The 18,766-nt window shown below is 40.2% G+C and overlaps 1 protein-coding gene across 2 annotated transcripts; it reads left to right on the top strand.

Moving 5' to 3' along the window:
* The first annotated feature begins 232 nt into the window (after window positions 1-232).
* Window positions 233-18,487, top strand: RP1L1 (RP1 like 1). 2 transcript variants are annotated; one of them, XM_087960337.1, is made up of 5 exons: window positions 233-548; window positions 6,405-7,062; window positions 10,178-10,343; window positions 11,503-16,112; window positions 16,404-18,487. In XM_087960337.1, the coding sequence occupies exons 2-5, from the start codon at window positions 6,427-6,429 to the stop codon at window positions 17,592-17,594; spliced, it is 6,603 nt and encodes a 2,200-aa protein (XP_087816463.1). In that variant the 5' UTR covers window positions 233-548; window positions 6,405-6,426; the 3' UTR covers window positions 17,595-18,487. The 2 variants fall into 2 exon arrangements, with proteins under 2 accessions (XP_087816463.1, XP_087816474.1); XM_087960348.1 differs by lacking the exon at window positions 233-548 and adding an exon at window positions 1,792-1,810.
* The last annotated feature ends 279 nt before the right edge of the window (window positions 18,488-18,766 follow it).

The following is an 18,766-nucleotide window of genomic DNA, read 5'->3' as shown; positions in this document are numbered from 1 at the left end:
TTACCTCTTCCTTATCAAGGAAGGGAGCTTAAAACAGTTTAGATCATGGCCTGCTTTTGTAGGACCATAACAGAGCATTCTTCTGAAGCTGCTAGGGCTCAATCTTTAGCAATAAGGACCTTCCCATCCTCAGTTGTGCCTCATTGGTCTGTGCAGATGGCATTTGTCATCTAAGTAGCTTTTCTGCCATCATAATCCTATTTGGATTAGCCATTAAATAAGAACAACAGCGTACCACTTTCTTTTCATATTGCAAGAAAAAGAGGTCTCCTTTTACACAGTTTGATGCCATCGAAGTCAAGTTTCCAAAGGGGAGAAGTTGACTAATTTCAAAGTCTTCAAATGATTACCTTTTTTTATCAGGGTCAACTGCATGGGTGGACTGCAACTGAGTGATCATACAGAAATTACTGCTATCTTTTGAGTTGGAATACCGTCTTCTCTAAGAGATTTCTATATTTCCTATATAGTTGCCCAGAAGAGGAAAGAGACCCTGCTTTGAGCTGGGGAGTAGAACAGCGTGATGTCTTTAGTCTGTCTTCACTCTGGTAAGTCTTACTTTACGCTGGAAATCAATTGAAGTTGATTAAACAAAAGCAATTTGTCATTTTTGTTGCAAGCCAATTTGTGGGTTGCTTTCCCCAAAGAACTTGGATTTAGATCCTGATCTATTGATATTGATGGGATTAGGGTTCTAACAATTAGGTCATTGACTAGAAAAGCCCTATTAAATTTAAAATGTAAGATAAGTATGCAAGGGCTTAAAGCTTAGACTGGTTTGGATCTTACCTGGCACGTAATTGAGTTATTGGTTAATCTTCCAATGGAAAGGAAAAGAAACATTATCTATTGGGATATGCAGGATCCTGAGAAACTCATTATTCATTTTGCCGAAGCTCATGGTTGTATCAAATACTTTGAAAACACCTTCCAAATAAATCCTTTTGCTATGTCATCCCCAAATTTGTAATCCCCAAATAAGTAAACTATATTGTAATTTGATTGACTTTAGTGTCAGCATTTGGGTTTTTAAGGCACATGGACTAAGGTCAAAAACTGTCAGTGAGCAAACAACAATGTGCAAGTGGAATAAATACTGGGAATCTCACAAGAAGATCAAATATATTGAAATATTAAATATGAGAGCTGATTGTTGAATATGTTTTGGTGTGTGTTGATTTTTAGCTGCTTCCTGTGCTAAGATAATCATTTATTAGTTTTCCCACATGCTGAATAGCACATTACAGCTCAATTATAGGAAGGATGTTTTGAGATTCCTGATATTTCAAAATGTATCCACTATATTCATATAGATACTATTAATGTGGCAATATTAGTATTCTGTACTTTCTATTGGCTAGAATATTACTCATCTTGGTGCATATGAAATTAAAATACCTGCAAAGAGTTTTACCAATATCCTAGTTCAATTCACCATGTGGTAAGTCATTTTATACTTTGTGTTGGTCAGGCTATATCTGGAATAAGGTTCCAAATTCTAAGTATCGCATACAAAAAAGACACAGGCAAAGGAGAATACATTCAGCAAAGTAACCCAATTCCTAAGAGGTGTAGGAACTCCTATAAGAATGGTTAAAATAATTGTATATTTTTGAAAAAATATGTTTTGTGATTGTCATCTTTATTTTTTGTGTTTAGCATACATACAACATGAATTTCTTGTGTTGGATATTTCAAATGCAGTTATACGCATTATATTATGCTTTTTACAAGACATTTTGTACAGAATGCAGAAGAACAGAAAGAAATAATAATGGCTAAGAAACTGAAGACAGAAAAAGAAACTTAGGTAAAATTAGTTTTTAACCATACTATCCTGGTTATAAAATCATCCTGATTTCCATCACATCTATCCACCACTTCTTACAGTACACTTTAAACTTCTCACCTCTCTTTTTAAAAAGATTCTATCCAAACATATCTTTTTTTCCCTCTCGACCCATTTATTTTTCTTTTACATATTTGCCTTTTGATTTGATTCTCTTTCACTTTCTCTGTAACCACACTGTTAGAATACACTTCTTTCTCTCTGTTTCCTCTCTTTTGTACTAATCCTGCAAGTCACATATTCAGGCACTTCCAGAGCAGTTTAACTAGTTGCACAGAGGATAATTGCTGATTTCTGCTGCCTAATTGTGCTCAAGCACTCTGGGCCCCTGAGAGGAATAGCTTGTCCTGTCCTGTGCAGTGAAAAGAAAGAGTTTATTGAGGGCCAGATTTTCAAAAGTGTTACCAAAGGCCAGCTGATTTTATTTATGTCACAGGGCAGTGGCTAAATGTTTTCCATGAACAGATCTTTTCATCCTATTTTAGTACTGTGCTTAATCTCTCTGGAAAGCATTTCCAGAGAAGACATTGGAGTCTTCAGTTCTTCCAAAGAAGATTCTTAGAGTAATTGAGGAATTGATGAGCAGAATGTAATATTCTGAATAAATCCACAAAGTGATGTGAAGGGAACGACAACATTTGCAAATAAATGCACCACTAGTCTGCCAGAAGAATGGAAAGAAGCTACATCAGATCTCTTTTTCTCCAAGAACAAAAGTTAAGGAAACAGTTGGTCTATTAATGGGAAAAAATGGCAAGAAGGTGACCAGCAGCAGGTAGAAACAGAACCGCTTCTCATTTTTTGCACTTATCTTTACATAAAAGGGGGGGAAAAAACCTGTCCAACCTATCACAAAGAAATACTATAAAATTAGGAATGCAAGTCAGAAAAAGCAAGAAAATGGTAAGAGAACACATATCCACTCTACACGACTTCAAATCACCAGGATTACACTCCAAGGTTCTGAAGGCAGAGGTTCCTTCTCAGACTCACTGAACCATGTTTTTGAAAGATCCTGGAGCACCAGGGAACCACCAAAGGACTGGAAAAGGGCTGATGTAGTTCCCATCTTTAAAGAGGGGGGGAATGGATCCAGAAAGCTACAGACCTATCACCCTGACATCAAAATTGGAAAGATTCTGGAAGAAGAAATATGGGAGATGCCCTGACAATCCTCTTGATTGAATTTATTAACAATTTGTTAAAAATATAATTTGAAGCTGGTGCATCTCATACAGTCCCATATCTGTAAAAATAGATCCACGCTTCCTATTTGTTCTGAAATGGATGGCCATCTTCCCTTAGCTGAGGAAAAAAATATTTTTTTTAAAAAAAAGCTAGACATAACATCTTTTCCCCTGCTTTGCTACAAGACAGGTTTGTTAAAATTCCATTCACTGTGTTCACCTCCCCATGTGGCTTTAATGAGATGGAAACAATCATCCATGAATTGTCACACGGTAAATTTTACAGCACCTTTTGGACCAGTCTTATTTTACTAGTTTGCAAACATGCTGGAAATCAGACAAGCACTTTCTGAAGTTCCTTCAGAAAATCTGAAACCTGTCATCACTTTCTCAGTAATTACATGGTATGTTGCCAGAATGGAAATAAGACAAAAGCCAATATAGGAATAATTTCACTTGACTTTATTTGACTCTATGGAACTTTGACTGAGTTCCATCGAGCTATAGGTTATAGTTAAACTGTTAAAATATGATATTTTTAGTTATAGAAAGTATCTTGTATTGGTTTTAGTTTTATAGAACTCTAGTCTTATAGATTATAATTTTGATGCTAAAATATTATATAGTTGCATATTACTCTGTTCCTAGAGTATATTACGGGGTGCTCCCTTCTGCTTGAGATGTACTTTGTATTTTCTCCTTGTTCATCTGTTTATTTTTTGCTGGTCATTGACCAAAAAAAGATTACTGTATATTATATGGACCATCTTGTGGGAGGGGAGCATCAGGTGATATTGTCCTCAGCCTGCCTTTAGCCTGCTGAGAAGGTGACTTCCTTCTGAGTTTTCTTACTCCACAGCAGAAGTGTTTTTCCCCCTTTAAGTCTCCTGCTGTACTTCACTCCATTTTACACAAATGTCTCTGTTCTGGTTCACTGTTGTGGGATTTGGGGCAAACTTCCTCAGTCCTTTCTCTCTGTTCTCTCAACAGTCATTTCATGCTGAGCTGCTTGCCATGAAAGGCTGGACCTTTAATTGTGGAGTTGCAGGGGTGTTAGCTTGTTGTTATGTTTTTTATAAGAACAGCAGAAAAACAAAGAATTGCTGGCAAATCCTTTGTTTTTGTTTGTCTTGAACAGCTTTAGCACAGGAAGGGTAAAGAGCTGGTCTTTTCTCCTTTCTTCATTTTTTTCTTCTTTCTTTGACAAGAATTGTGACAGTTTTGTTCTTTTTGTTCAAATGACAAGGAGAATCTCCCAACAGAGATGGTGTTAACCATAGTCTGCTATTATGGTGACCAAAGTTGAGGAAGGTAGCAAAGTTTGGAAAGGAAATTCGTAAGTTGATTTCATTTCCAGGCAGTTTATACACAAGAGTCAAGCAGCTGAAGATTGTACTGAAGTTCTGAGTCAGCTTTAACAAGTTTAGATCTAAACCAACAGTGGATTTATAATATATCTAGAATGTTTGAAACCAAAATAAACTCTCCCCAGGAGATATGGTATACAGCTATAGACTCATAGGGTTGAAAGGTTTTCCTGAAATGTGCCACAGAAAGTGGGACATCTATTATATAAATTGAAGCAACCCATTTGCTTTATTGGGGTACAAGAGCATGTATATGAGATGCCCTCACACCTGAACATTTCCATGTGTGTCTGAGATGGGAAGAATATATATCTTTATGTTTTAAAAGCTGAGCATTCGATTTGAACTCCCAAATACTGGTTTCCTACCAGTTGACCCAAAATGCCTAGACACTTTTTGGATACCCCAACAAAGATCTTTCTGGTCAAAGGTTTGGGAATCAATGTTAATAAATAAGAAGGAAGGGGATGGTTTTGCAAATGGTACTAAATGAAATTATGGACAGTCTTAGTCATCCAGATCATGGTTGTCTTAAGGGTGATTTTTCAAAAGGCAGTTGGACTATGTTTTTTCTTTGAGCTGTTTAACATCTCAGTTCTGGCCTGATGATGCAGCTTCTTGGATGAGAAGAAAAATGTCTTCTTCTTCCTCAAAGAAAAAACATAGTCCAGTTGCCCGTTGAACGTAATTAGTTTTGTTCAAACTTTAGCTTATCTTGCTCACTATAAAACTGATTCCAGGTCTTTATATTTCTTGGCCCATTTTACTTCTATTTTGTGTCAGTGTGTCAAAAAATGGACTATATCCTCAATATCCTGCATGATACCACTTCCGTATCACAATTTCAACCAGTGTTAAAACAGCTAAGATTAGAAGAAGTCACTTCCAGAAGAAGAATATCACTACTTCCCTGTCTACAAAATGTATCTCAATGGATGGCACCACATTTTTTACATAACTGAGAAGCTGTGGCCCACAAGTGCTATCTAGCACGAAAGGCCTCTTGGTCTGAATAAAGCACATGTTTTGCACTTAGAACATTCCTTGCTCCTAATTCCAGCATGTCCAAGCAGAAAAAGCAAATCCTAATTCTGGGATCAAAGTTTTTGAAGTATTTTGGAGCACTGAATGTAGAACATAGAATCATAGGGTTGGAAAGGACCTAAGAGGTCTTCAAATCCAACCCTTGCTCAAGGCAGGAGACTTCATCCCAGAAAAATGGTTGTCCGGTTTCTTTTTGAAAACCTCCAGTGAGGTTTTCACAACTCCATTGTCCTTCCTGTCCTTTGCTTTAGGAAATCTGGACTGTGATCCTAAAGAATGCACGAGGAAGGATAACATTTTGTCTTTCTCAAACTATTAAATCACAATTCAATTCCACAAGTGATATATTTATGTTGTTCCTCAAAAATTCTGTCTTGTTCTTCTTCAATATTGCTCCTAATTATTTTTGACATACTTTTTAAGATTTGGACAATTGGAACATAGGTACAAAGAAATATGTTTCTATAAATGATCTAGGTCAACCAAACCCAATATCTTGGGCAAAATATGAAGTGTCTTTCTGTGTGTCTGTATCTGTGTCTGTGTGAGTGTGTGTGCATCTACTTGCATGCATGCATATAGATAAACAATTTTAAAGCCTCAGAAATCAGATTTGGATCCTAGAAATTATGTATGCAAACAAGAAACTTTAAGGAAGGTAAATTTGGCATAAATGGAGGCAAAGCTAGAACAAGAGAGTGTCCAAGTAACTGTGGAAAAATGCACTCTCAAGATTGTGGAACAATTGTCAGGTGGGCACTGCACAAAGTATTCCATTAATTCTCCTTCTTAATTCTACTAATAAATCAGTAGTAGGGTGGGATATAAAATATATGGACTAATCAGATGAAAATCTAGCTGGGTTATTTGTTTGCTAGACTTCTGGTTATTGAGATATATGTACAGTATTTCATGTGTAAGTAATTATAATTATACTCCCTTTTTGTTGCATTGCAGTTACCTCTAAACCTTCTGTAGGATGAACCTTCCACCTGTCGATTGTCAGTTCACCAGTTCTTATAGCATTGAGCAACCACTTCTTCCAACAGTTCGTACAAATGCTTTCACCCAGGTGCCTCCAGCCAAGAAAATAACATTCTACAAAAGTGGGGACCCACAGTTTGCAGGAATCAAGATGGCCATCAATCAACGCAGTTTCAAAAGTTTCAATGCTCTCGTGGATGACCTCTCCCACAGGATCCCCTTGCCTTTTGGGGTGCGGACCATCACAACCCCACAGGGAATACACTTCATCAGCACACTCGATCAGCTGGAGGATGGAGGATACTATCTTTGTTCAGATAAGAAATATGTCACACCTCTTAATGCTGGTGTTGCCAACCGGAAATTGGGTTCCCAAAAGGTTAGACAGCCAGCCAGTGTTCTCAAGAGAGTAGTTCAAGATATCAAACAAGAAGATTACTCAATGGCTTTTACCCAACAGAGTCCAAGGATACCCAAGAAAATCACTCTGATCAAAAATGGAGATATTACAACACAGTTGCCAATTATCCTGAACCGTCGAAATGCACAAAGCTTCAAAATTCTCTTGGATGAAATTTCAGAAATTATGCAGTTCACAGTGAGGAAGCTCTACACAATAGATGGGAAAAGGGTGAGTCTCAGGTCTTGATGTGAATGCAGAATTCTTGTGTAAATATAATTGTCATGCATTGTGATCACACAGAAATAAGTCTAATCTGAATTTATAAATTTTTGTATATTTATATGTATATTTACACAGGAAATCAGCTTTTCTACTTAGCTAAAGGTAATCCTTGATCTAAAGATAGGTATCAGGATGCTTATCTTAGAAAGTCCTGGCTAATAGGTATACGTAACTGCAAATATTTTAAAACCATAAATAAAATAAGGAGGCAAAACAGCCCATCAAAATAATTGAGGACCAAGCTGTCAACTGTAAGTCAAAAAAGGTAAACTGGAGAGAAGAGAAAATTAAAAGTGAGTCTCGCTGAAATCTTAGTAAGGAAAGGAGAAAACAATATGCCAACATTTATTAGCATAGCATCCTTGACCACAAAGTTTTGATTAGCAACTCAGTAAGGAAGCACAAACTAAGCACTTTTTACCAACACAGCTGGATGATGCATTAAACATCTGCAGATAGTCCTCAAATTATGACTGTAATGGACCTTCCCATTATGGTTGCATATTGTGATAGCCATTGAGTGAAATAGCTTTGTTTACTGACCCCCAAACCCTGCTCTCCCTGAAGTGATCATTAAATGGAGCATAGAGTGCCTCAAGTGTGAGAGAGGACCTTGGAGGCCTAATGCAGGTACAGGCCCACCTATCCCAGGCCTCCTGAGGTCTCACCATCCCCAAGATATCCTGTGCTCCATGTTCTGACCCTTGGGATCCCTACAGGCCTTGGGCCTCCTCCCCACAGGTCCTAGCAGGCCTTGGGCCTCCTCCCCATCGCCCTATCACCCTTTCGAAGATCTCTGGAGGTCCACATTTCACATTGCGAAAAGTGGGCAAAGTGTGATATACCCCAGGAATGCTGTCCCTCAGCATTCCTGGGGTACATCACAAATGCAGCCACCATTTTACCATGGCCATAAGGAATTGTGATTACTTGGAAAATGGCAACTACTTCCAGGTTTGTGCCACATGGCCCACCAACAAATTGGTCCATTCTTCTTCCCTAATACAGTGCTGCAAAAAGCTCCAACGTGATTTACTATGCTTCCCTAACCTAAACTCTGGAGCTCCAGAGATCTTAGGAGGAGAGATTGGGGCATAGTGAGATGAGAAGCAGGCCCAAGATCTGTCAGGACCTGGCTGGGGGGAAATGAGGGAGAGATAGGCACAGATGCGCTGCAGCATCCCTATGGTTAGTTATAAAGGGAAAAGACCATGGGGATGTTGCAGCAGCCATAACTTTGGGACTGGGTTGTAAGTAGTTTTTGGATGGTTCTCCATAAATTTGAACAGTGACTAAGCCACCAATTGTAAGCTGAGGACTACCTGTAAGTGTGGTATACTTCTACATCAGGGGCTTCAAGGCTTGCGAGCCAATCCATGGGGGGTGGGGTCCTTAGATCTAGCCCATGGAGCTGCCCTGAAAACAGTGAAGGACCGGTCCACGGTGCCTCTGCCAATGAAACTGATCTCAGGAGGGCCACTTATGGCCCTCCCAGGCTCTGTTTTTGTCTGGGACATCCTCCTGTAGCCCTCTACCATTGAAAATGGAGCTTGGGGGGGGGCGCATGCACCCCTAAGCTCCGTTTTCACTGGCAAAGGGCTGCAGGAGGCTGTCCTGGCTGAAATTGGCCATACCCACCCTGGTCCAGCCACCCTGGCCATGCCCACCCAGTGCCCCAAGATCAAACACAACCCTGATGTGGCCCTCAATGTAATTAAGTTTGACATCTATGCTCTACACTCTCTTCTATACATTAATACTTTACTTTTTTGTCAGTCCTTCTGTTCCATTCACCCCATAACTCAATCACAGTGAGAGACCCAATGAGAAGGCAAAGGAGAGCTGTCAGACATGCTAGTATATAAGACATACCGTATTTATCGGCGTATAACACGCACAGGCGTATAACACGCATCTTCATTTTAAGGGGGAAATTTCAGGAAAAAAAATTTAAAAAAATTCTGCCTGCCTGCCTTAGTTTCTGGTTGTTTGGGAGCAGCTTCGGCTGAGAATAATAACTATTCGCCTCTTTTACTCAGCCGAAGCTGTTCCGATTCAACCATTAACGAAGGCAGGCAGGCAGGCAGAACGGAGCACTGCGGGCGGGCGGGCGGGCGGACGGGGTGGGGGTGGGGGAGAGGCGACAGGAAAAGCCCCCCCCCCCGCTTCTTTGAAGCAGTTTCTTCCTGTGCTGGTGGAGGAGCGAGAGAGAGCTGACCCAGAGAGAAGGACAGGCTTCGGTTGCTTCCTCCCTCCCCTTCTTTCATTTGTGTCCTTGATCCCCGATCCCAGCAGCATTCACCGAAGGCTTCTTAACATTATATCGGCGTATAACACGCATACATCATTTGCCCCCTATTTTCAGGGGGAAAAAAGTGCGTGTTATACGCCGATAAATACGGTAAGTCTTAATAGAGACAAATAACACAATTTCCACTCCTGAGAATATGTTTTCTTGCAATCAGTTGTGTTTTCTTGATTAATCTGATTTATTATATTAAATATAACCTAAAAGGGTCATTTCTGTCTATTACCTTGTTTTGGCTGGTAATCTTACAGTGTCTGCTATTAAGTCACTTGCCCAGAGGCTGCTAATTACTGATGGGACATTTGCTCTATCTTTTCTTACAATGTTTGATCTTTAAAGTTGATGTAGACTGGACAGCTCTTCAAATAGGAGAGTATAGGAGCATGCTGCTTTTGAGCATCATATGCCAGTTTTCTTTCTGCTCCTCAGTTCCCTGTGAATTGTGCCACCAAATGTTGTGGTTTTCTGTTGTTTTGAGACAGAGAAACCTAAGAAACAAAACAAAATCTCCATTCCATCCATATGCATGATGCAGCTCTGTCTACTGTGCATCATTACCACCCTTTCTACAGTCTTCAGTTTGACAGAAACGTAGACTGGAAGACATGCACATAAACATGCTGTCCTAACAATGATGTGACCATTCTAGATTTGGACTGAGGTGTAAGTCAACTTCAGCCAATGCTGGCACCTTCCGTGTATTGCTCCCTGCTTTCTCCCTATTGACTGCTATTGTGTTTGCCTCCTCTCCAGATTGACAGTATGCAAGGTCTGCTGCTTTGCCCAAATGTGCTCATCTGCGTTGGCCAAGAACCCTTCAAGCCACTCCTAATGCAAAATCCAAAGAAGTATTCTTCGGAGAAATTACCTGGTCTAGCTTCCCACTCCAACAGTAACACCTTAGGCAAAAAGAATGAAAGTAAGAACAAGTGACTGGTGACTGCAATTTGGGCTGGTGCTCTTTATTTCTAGATTTGGGGGATGGAATGGAAAGGAATGAAGCCTTCTTGAAAGTATCAGGTGGCTTATCAGATGAACAGGGGAAAATGACCTTCTAGATTAGAGCAAGAGTTCCTGCTCTCCAGCAATCTAACTTCAGTGGTCTAATTCCCCTACCCCCTTTCTTTCTGTTTAATTAATTCAGTTGTTTGAATCAAAAACTATTTGCCCCCCATCCATTAAAACCAGCATTTGTTTTCTTTCTTTAAAAAAAAAGACCATAACACTAGTAATAGGCATTCATAATGTTTACTGTTTAATTTCCTGAGTTTGGGGCAGAATAAAACAACAACAGTAGAAAGTATCACTAAAATTGCTTTAGACCAGGGGTGTCAAACTCAAGGCCCAGGGGCTAGATCTGGCCCACCAGATATTTAGATCTGGCCCACAGGGCTGCCCTGGAAACAGCGAAGGACCAGCCCACAGTGCCTCTGCCAGCGAAAATGGAGCTCGGGAGCCCGTTTTCACTGGCAGAGTGATCAAGCCACCACAGGCATATTCCCAACACAAGTGATGTCAAGCTGACCACGCCCACCCTGGCCCACTGAAGTCAAAAAACAACCTTGATGCGGCCCTCAATGAATTGAGTTTGAACCCCCTGCTTTAGACAATAATCTGTTCACCTGGTCACTGCAATCCAAACATGAGTGATGATGGGGGGGAGACTTGAGTAGTTATCTGGTTTTAGCTTTTCCCTAATAATAACAACTCCATTTTATGAATAAGAGTACTGGTATTTTTAAAAGCTTTGGGTGATTTGGAATAAACACACTTCCTATTTTGGGAAGTGGGGGGGAGATGGTTGCATCTGCAATCTATTTTCCTTTCCTCTTGGCACAACTTGAAGCCCTGAGACACATCACCAGAAAAAGACAAGGGGCAGTCTTTAATCCCCTTGAAAATAGATTTGCGATAGATTTGCTTACAATTGTGGAGATTCTAAAAGCTGAACCAGATTCTTTGTGATTAAAGCAAATGCTACAATTTATTATTATTAGTTCACGATACTAAGCCTGCATTTTTCTCATTTTTGCCCTTTGTTTCTTCATTATCTTTTCCCCCACTGCTGCAAACTGCAGTGAATTTTGGACTGAAAGCCAAAAAAAGTGTAATTCACCCAAGATCATCTTTGAGCAATCGATCCATGAGGTTTTCACTATCATCTGAAAAATCTTACAGGAATGGTCCAGCAACATCACCAGAAAATGGAGTCTCCTCTTCAAACAATTGTGCTAAAGGAGAGGGTTTGGTCCCTTCCTTAGTCAATGATGACATAGAAAAGAAAGTATACATGAATAAAGATGGCAGCCTAGCAGTTGAAATGAAAGTCTGCTTTCATCTGCTCTCTGATGAGACTCTTCAATGGTCCACACAAATCAAGAAGTCCAGCTTGATGAATCAAACACTCTGTGAAGAATCAGATGTCATGGAAGATAATCAAAGTGAGCCAAGAGAGAAAATTAACCAAGAAACTAGTTTTGAAATGGAAGACTCGTTATATCCTTGTGATGCTGACTCTTACATTTCAAATCTTGATGAATCTGAAAATGAAGTGACTTATTGCCATTGTTCCAGCAAGTCACACAGCAATTATGATATTTGGAAGAACCCCATGCATGCTTCTCAAAAAGAAGAGCCAGGAATAACAAACACTTGGTACACACACTCTTCTTGCTCAAGCACTTCATCACACCAGAGAATTGTCCATAAAAAGACAGCTTCCATTGAGAGTATCCATGCTTCATCAAATGAAAGAAAACATTCTGAACACATCATACAAGAGACTTCAGATTTCTCAGAGACTCTAGGGAATAAAAAGGAGAATGATAGAATTAAAAATTGCTGCTGTAGAGATAACTATATGCAAACAAGCAAAAGCCAAAAAGAGCTATCAGAGAAAATGGATGGTGTAGCTAGCTTGGCCAGTTCAGAAAATGAACATGGTTCCATAGTGAAGAAAGAAAGAAATGAAAGTAGAAGAAGTAGAGCTAGGAGTAACAAATCAAAATGTCAATATTCTATAGAAAGCCAGATAAAAGTGTTAGAGGAAACAAGTAATGTGGTAAGGACAATTTCATCCTGTAGCATTAAGGAAAGAGAAGAAGTTATTGGCTGCTCTTCTTCTCCAAATAGTGCCTGTAACAAATCCAGTAAATGTAGTACATTTGGAACAAGAGACAAGGTAGAAAAGATTTCAGATAATGACCACATACTATCATATAATAACATATCATCATTTTCAAGTGATGATTGCCCCCCTAAAATTGCCACACAAGTAGAGGTTGAAAAGGAAGATGAGGATAATAATGAAATAAATTCTGTTTCAGAAAAGACAGTGTCCAATAGTCTTATCAAGGATGAAGTCAATAGATGTAGCAAAAGGTCCAAGACCAGAGTCTTCCAGTCCAAAGTTTGTAGTGAAGAAGATAGGAGTGATAGCAGTGAGATGGATATCCATAGTGCTGCTTTATCTGCCTCCAGAATCTTCAGTAGAAGTAAATGCAACCACTATGACTCAAAAGGAGACTCCAAAGTATCTAGTGGGTCAAGTAGAGAATCCACTATCAAGAGAAAGAGAACCAAAGGACCTTTACATGTAGAGGATGGAAGCAGCAGAACAACATATTCTTCAGAAAACTCAAATGAAGTAGGGAAAAGAGACAAAGGGAGTCAATTATCTCATAATTCTTCTCATTCAAATGTGTCATCTTTAAGTGAAGCAGCTGCCAACAGTGAGGAACATTCCAGCAGGATATCTAAATGCTACAGTAAGTCCTCCATAAGTAGTCATAAAAGGACCCAGAGAGAAGATACTGAGGTATCATCCTCTGTTTCCAATGTTTTAGAATATGATGAGAAAAATGGGGCCAATACTGCCAAAAATAGTACTCAAGAAAACATTTTCAGGCAAGGAAGTAACTCAGAATCTATGTGCTCCAAATGTGGCCACATAGCAGAAACCAGAAACAATGATCTTCAGGGTGCTAGTTCAAAGAACTTGTTACATTCTGGTGCTAAGAGCACTTGTTCAGAGATGCAAGCGTCAGAGAATAATGATGTTAGCTCGCAATCAAGCATAGCACAATCTTCCAAACAAAGGCAAAAAAAGAGAAGCAATGCTAGCCTGAAATATTGTAGCGAGGTTTCAGAAAAAGTGTCTACAACCCAGTTTAATTTCCACTCCCCTGTCCCGCCCAGAGGGAGACCCAGCAGCAAGAACAGTCGGTCTCTGCTGATGAACATCAACAGTGCCCCTGAGAGCAATGAATTGGAGCCAACTGCAGATGAACTGGAAAAAGAAATGGCTGGTTCACAGTTGCTTGAAATGGACACAGCAAATGAGGCAGAGGAAAAAGAAGGCTCTGGGCATGAGAAAAAGCAAATAGAGGAAGAGACAGTGGCCCAAATGGAAGCGGCTTCAGAAACCTGTGACCAAATTATCCCATCTTCACTTCCCAATGCCTCTCCAGAAGAAGTTGTGCACGAGTGGCTGAGAAAGATTCCTTCAGAATCTCTGCTGATGACATGTGAGATGGAGAAAGATGAGGAGACAATTGAATTACATCTTGAAATTCCCAACTGTTCAGACATCCAGGATTCATTGCAAGAGGAGTGTAGTGAGAAGGAAGACGCAGGAGAAGATTGTGAACAGCTTTCAGAAAAGGACTGTCCCCAGGATGAGAAGGCTTCTGAAATTATATCAGGAGAAGCTGAAACTAACCAAGGAGAATGCCAGTATTCTGATATCCCCAGCCAAAACAACCACAAAAAAGACTTGCCCAACACCATTCAAATCTCTGTGCAGATTATGAAAGTACTGCTGGCTTCCAAACACAAAACAAAATTGGAACGTTCATATAGTTTGCCTGAAGTGTCTCCTACATTAGGAAAAAACCTCAGCAACTCAGCCAATATTTTGATACAATGCCTTGCTACCCTACAGCTCCTTGATGAAGAATTGGATCCATCCAATAAACAACATAAATGCCTGAATTGGTTCAGATACAAAGAACTCTTAAACATTTTCCAGGCAATGTGGTTTGGAAACATACTTGAAAATGGGGATGCAAATTTAGGGCTGCAAGGAAAAGGCCAGATAAAAATATCCTCGAGTTTCAAAGACCCGAATTCAAAAGATGGTGACTCTACACCAATGACCTCTTCAGGGATTGATCTAAGTAGTGGTGACGGAGGTTCAGGAGAAGAAATTGGTGTGGGTGGCCATGATTGTGCCTTGTTAAAAGAGAAAAGAAATAAAGTCAAATTACCTGAAGAAGGAAAGCCAGAGCGGGAAGATGGTAATGAGGAAGAGCCAGAGGAACATTCTCAGCCACTGTGTTCAAAACTGGAAAGTGAAAGTGAAGCAGAACTTGCTGGAGTTCAGGAGTTAATAGAAGGAAAGGAAGACCAGGATCACGAGAACAATATTGAATTGGAGAAAAATAGTACACAGGATGATCAAAATGTGGATGATGCAGAGAATGTCTCTAATGAAGATGATGTCCTAGTGGAGGCTCACACAGACACCGTGGCCAAAGAAGTAGAAGAAAATCCCAGTGAAGAGGCAGGCAACAATGAGACAGAACCTGACTCAAGTGTCAGTGAGGCTATTGATGAGGAAGAGGCCAAGATCCATTCAGAAAACCAGTCTGTGACTAAAGATGATACAGAATCTAGTAACGTATCTCATCAAAGCACAGTGAAAGTTTCTCCAACGATCCAACAAAGATCCGGCAGCCAGGACCCAGTTTGGGTGCTAAAACTTCTGAAGAAGATCGAGAAGGAATTCATGACACATTATGTCAGTGCCATGAACGAGTTTAAAGTGAAATGGAACCTGACAAACAGTGAAGAGTTGGATTTGATGATTGCAGAATTGAAAGAAGAAGTGAGCAGAAGGATACAAAAGAGTGTGGAGGAAGAACTAGATAAAATCAAAAGCAGAACAGGCAAGAAGATTCCAAAACCTCCAGAAAATGAATTAAGGCAAGAATCTACTCCAGAACTAGAAAACCGGAGGCGCCGTTTGACAAGTATGTTATCACTCAATAATATCAGTGACCACAGCACAAATTCAAACAAGCAACTGGAGTCAGGGGACATTGACAAAGATGACTTCTTTTATAATACAATTCAAGAAGATGAAAGATATGATGATCAGCTAAAAAATGAAGAGTATTGCCCCTGCGATGTGTGCATGAGGAAAACAATGGTGGCCAAGACTGCACAACATACAGCTGAAATGATGGCTAAGGCTCCAAACCCAGTTTTGAAGGCTTTTGATCTGCAAGAAATCCTGAGGATGAAGAACACCAGTGTTGCTGTTAGGAAGACAGAATATGATATTAGTGAAGCAGAGCAGGAAGAAGAAGCCCAACAAGCAGCAAAGGAAACCATGGAAAGTGATGGGGAGGAGGAAGCAAAATGTGACGAAGGGCAGGAGGAGATGCAGGAGAAAGGGCAGGCGGAGCAGGAGCAGGAAGAAGAGCAGCAGGAGCAGCAGGAAGGGAGACAGGAGGACCAGGAGGAGGAGGAGGAAGAGGGGCAGGAGGACCAGGAAGAGGAGCAGGAAGAAAAGCAGGAGGAGGGGCAGGAGGAGGAGGAACAGGAAGAGGGGCAGGAGGAAAAAGAGCAAGAGGAGCAGGAGGAGCAGGAAGAGGGGCAGGAGGATCAGGAGAAGGAGGGGCAGGTGGAGCAGGAGCAGGAAGAAGAGCAGCAGGAGCAGCAGGAGCAGCAGGAAAGGGGACAGGAAGACCAGGAGGAGGAGGAGGAAGAGGGGCAGGAGGACCAGGAAGAGGAGCAGGAGGAGGGTCAGGAGGAGGAGGAACAGGAAGAGAGGCAGGAGGAGGAGCAGGAAGAAAAGCAGGAGGAGGGTCAGGAGGAGGAGGAACAGGAAGATGGGCAGGAGGAACAAGAGCAAGAGGAGCAGCATGAGGAGCAGGAAGAGGAACAGGAAGAGGGGCAGGAGGATCAGGAGAAGGAGGGACAGGAGGAAGAGCAGGAAGAAGAGGAGCAGGATAAGGGGCAGGAGGAGCAGGAGCAGGAAGTGGAGCAGCAGGAGCAGGAGGAGGAACAGGAGCAGGAGGAACAGCTGGAAGTGGAGCAGCAGGACTGTGTGAAAGGGGAAGGGGAAGAGAATGAAGGGGAGGAAAAACCCAACATAGAAGATGAAGAAAAGGAAGGGGAGTCTATGAAAGAAGATGAAAAAGAGGAAGCAGCAAAACAAGAAGATGAAGAAAAAAGTGAGACAGAATCTGTGGGGGGAAAAGAAAAGGAAGAGGAGAAAGAAACAGAAGAGGACATAATATTAGGGGAGCTTAAGGAAGGAAAAGAGGCTGAAGAATGGGAGAAGGAAGTGAAAGTAGAACAAGATGAAGAACAGGGAGAAACAGATGTAATATATGAAGAAAATAATCAGGAAATGGAAGCCAAAAGTGAAGGAGCCAAAGAATTAAATGATGAAGGGGAAATGGATGGAGAACAAAAAGAAACCTCAAATGATGATCAAGAAGCTGAAGATGAGCCTAATGCAACAGATAATAGTGCAATAGAAGTGGATGAAAAAGAAAGCCAAGGAGCTGAACCTGAAGAAAATGATGGTGAATCTCAGGCCATTATTGAGGAAGAGATTCCTGATAGCAGTGAACAGAAATCTGAGAACAATGCCAGTTTGGAGGCAAAAAGTGAACCATGTTCAGAAACAGCAGAAGTTGAAGAAGAGGATGAAAACAAAGAGGATGATGAAGCTGGAGAGAATGAAGCAGAAGGAGAAGATAGCAATGAATTTGTACAGAACCCAGGAGATGACAGAGAAACAGGAGAGAATGGGGCCCCTGAAACACCAGAGAAAGGATCTGAGGGGATTTTTTCACAGCAGTGTCAGGAAGGATCTGAATGTAGAAGTGATGAAGATGAGTCTAAGAAAAAGGGGAATATTAGCAATGAGGATGGTGATTGTGGAAGTGATGGGGAATCTAAATTGGTTATAGAGCATAAGCCTGCAAAGATGTATCCTGACAGTAACGAAGAAGAGGAAGAAGACCAATCATCTCAGGCAAGCATTGTGATGGAAAAAGATCCCCCAAATGAAGACAATGAAGATAGTCATCAAGTCTCTAAAAAGAAGAAGCAGAATTCAAACGTTATTGATCAAGATGATCTGGACTTTTAAAATGAATTGACTTGAGCATATTTGACATATTTGGATTTTTCTCAACTATTAAATGAGACTTTAAGGGAAAACATCACCTGGTATATTCCAGTATGACTTCTGCATAAAACAAAATGTTTTCCTTCTCATTTGTTTGAGGCATGTAGAATAGAGTTTTCCTATAGCAAAATCTTTGTTTTATATCACTGCTATTTTTTGAGCAAACTTTCACACTTCTAGTCATGGGCATGATAAACAAACCGTGCAGGTTTTCTCTTAAGTCTATTCCTGAAATCTAATGCCTTCCAATTCATATTTCAAGATTAATATCAATGTACAGTGGATGATGTATCCCAAGTTATTATTTAAATATTAAAAGAAGAGATAACAGAACAGAGGAAAAGTAACCTCCCATAATCCCTTATAATTAGACTTTCTATCTAGGGGTAATGAGAGCTATGAGAGAAAGTGCCATTTTTTCCCCCTAATAAGTATAGATATATTTTCCCTTAATTAATTTACCAATACGTATCTGTTGGGTATGCTGAATGGTAAATGGCGTTCATAAACCTAAACTTAATTAATCTGAAGTAAATGATCAGATAGGAGATGATGAAAAAGATGTCTCCTGAAGTCCTAATTCCACTGTTAATCAAAATTGATGGTGCTAATTGAGGTGGACAGATACTTCAGTTTGATACTGGTTGCCAGCCTTTAAAATCTGAAGGTAACAGCAGCCACTTGCAAAAAGTAAAGTTAACTAAGACTACAATTCCAAACACCCTTTAGGGAGCAATCTCATTAGGTTCAGTAGATTTAATGAGTCTTCTGAATAACAATGCTCAGTATTATATTATTAATGTGGTAGCTTTCTTTACAATTACCTTTTTAAATAAAAATGCAAAGACAAATGTTTTTTGAGAGTTTTTTTTTTGGTGTGTGTATGTTTTGTGAAGATTTCTGACAATCCAATTTATGAAATCTTTTGAGAAAAATGAATTCTCCAGTGACAAAAATGGTGAGCAACTTGGAATAATGCCCTGCAAGGAAAGAAAGAAAACATTGATTATGCTTAGCTCAGGTGAAAAAGAGGAAATCTGATAATAATAAATAGAAGAGAGTTAGACAGTGATTTCATGTGTGGTCTACTTGTTACTAAAGGGTTAAACCTATGAATCTCCAATTATATAAGA

Source organism: Notechis scutatus, chromosome 1, assembly GCF_049901735.1.
Source record: "Notechis scutatus isolate UNSWTSFEM ecotype Mainland chromosome 1, rNotScu1.2, whole genome shotgun sequence".
Lineage (NCBI taxonomy): Eukaryota > Metazoa > Chordata > Lepidosauria > Squamata > Elapidae > Notechis > Notechis scutatus.
This window is presented reverse-complemented; position numbering and strand designations above follow the sequence as displayed.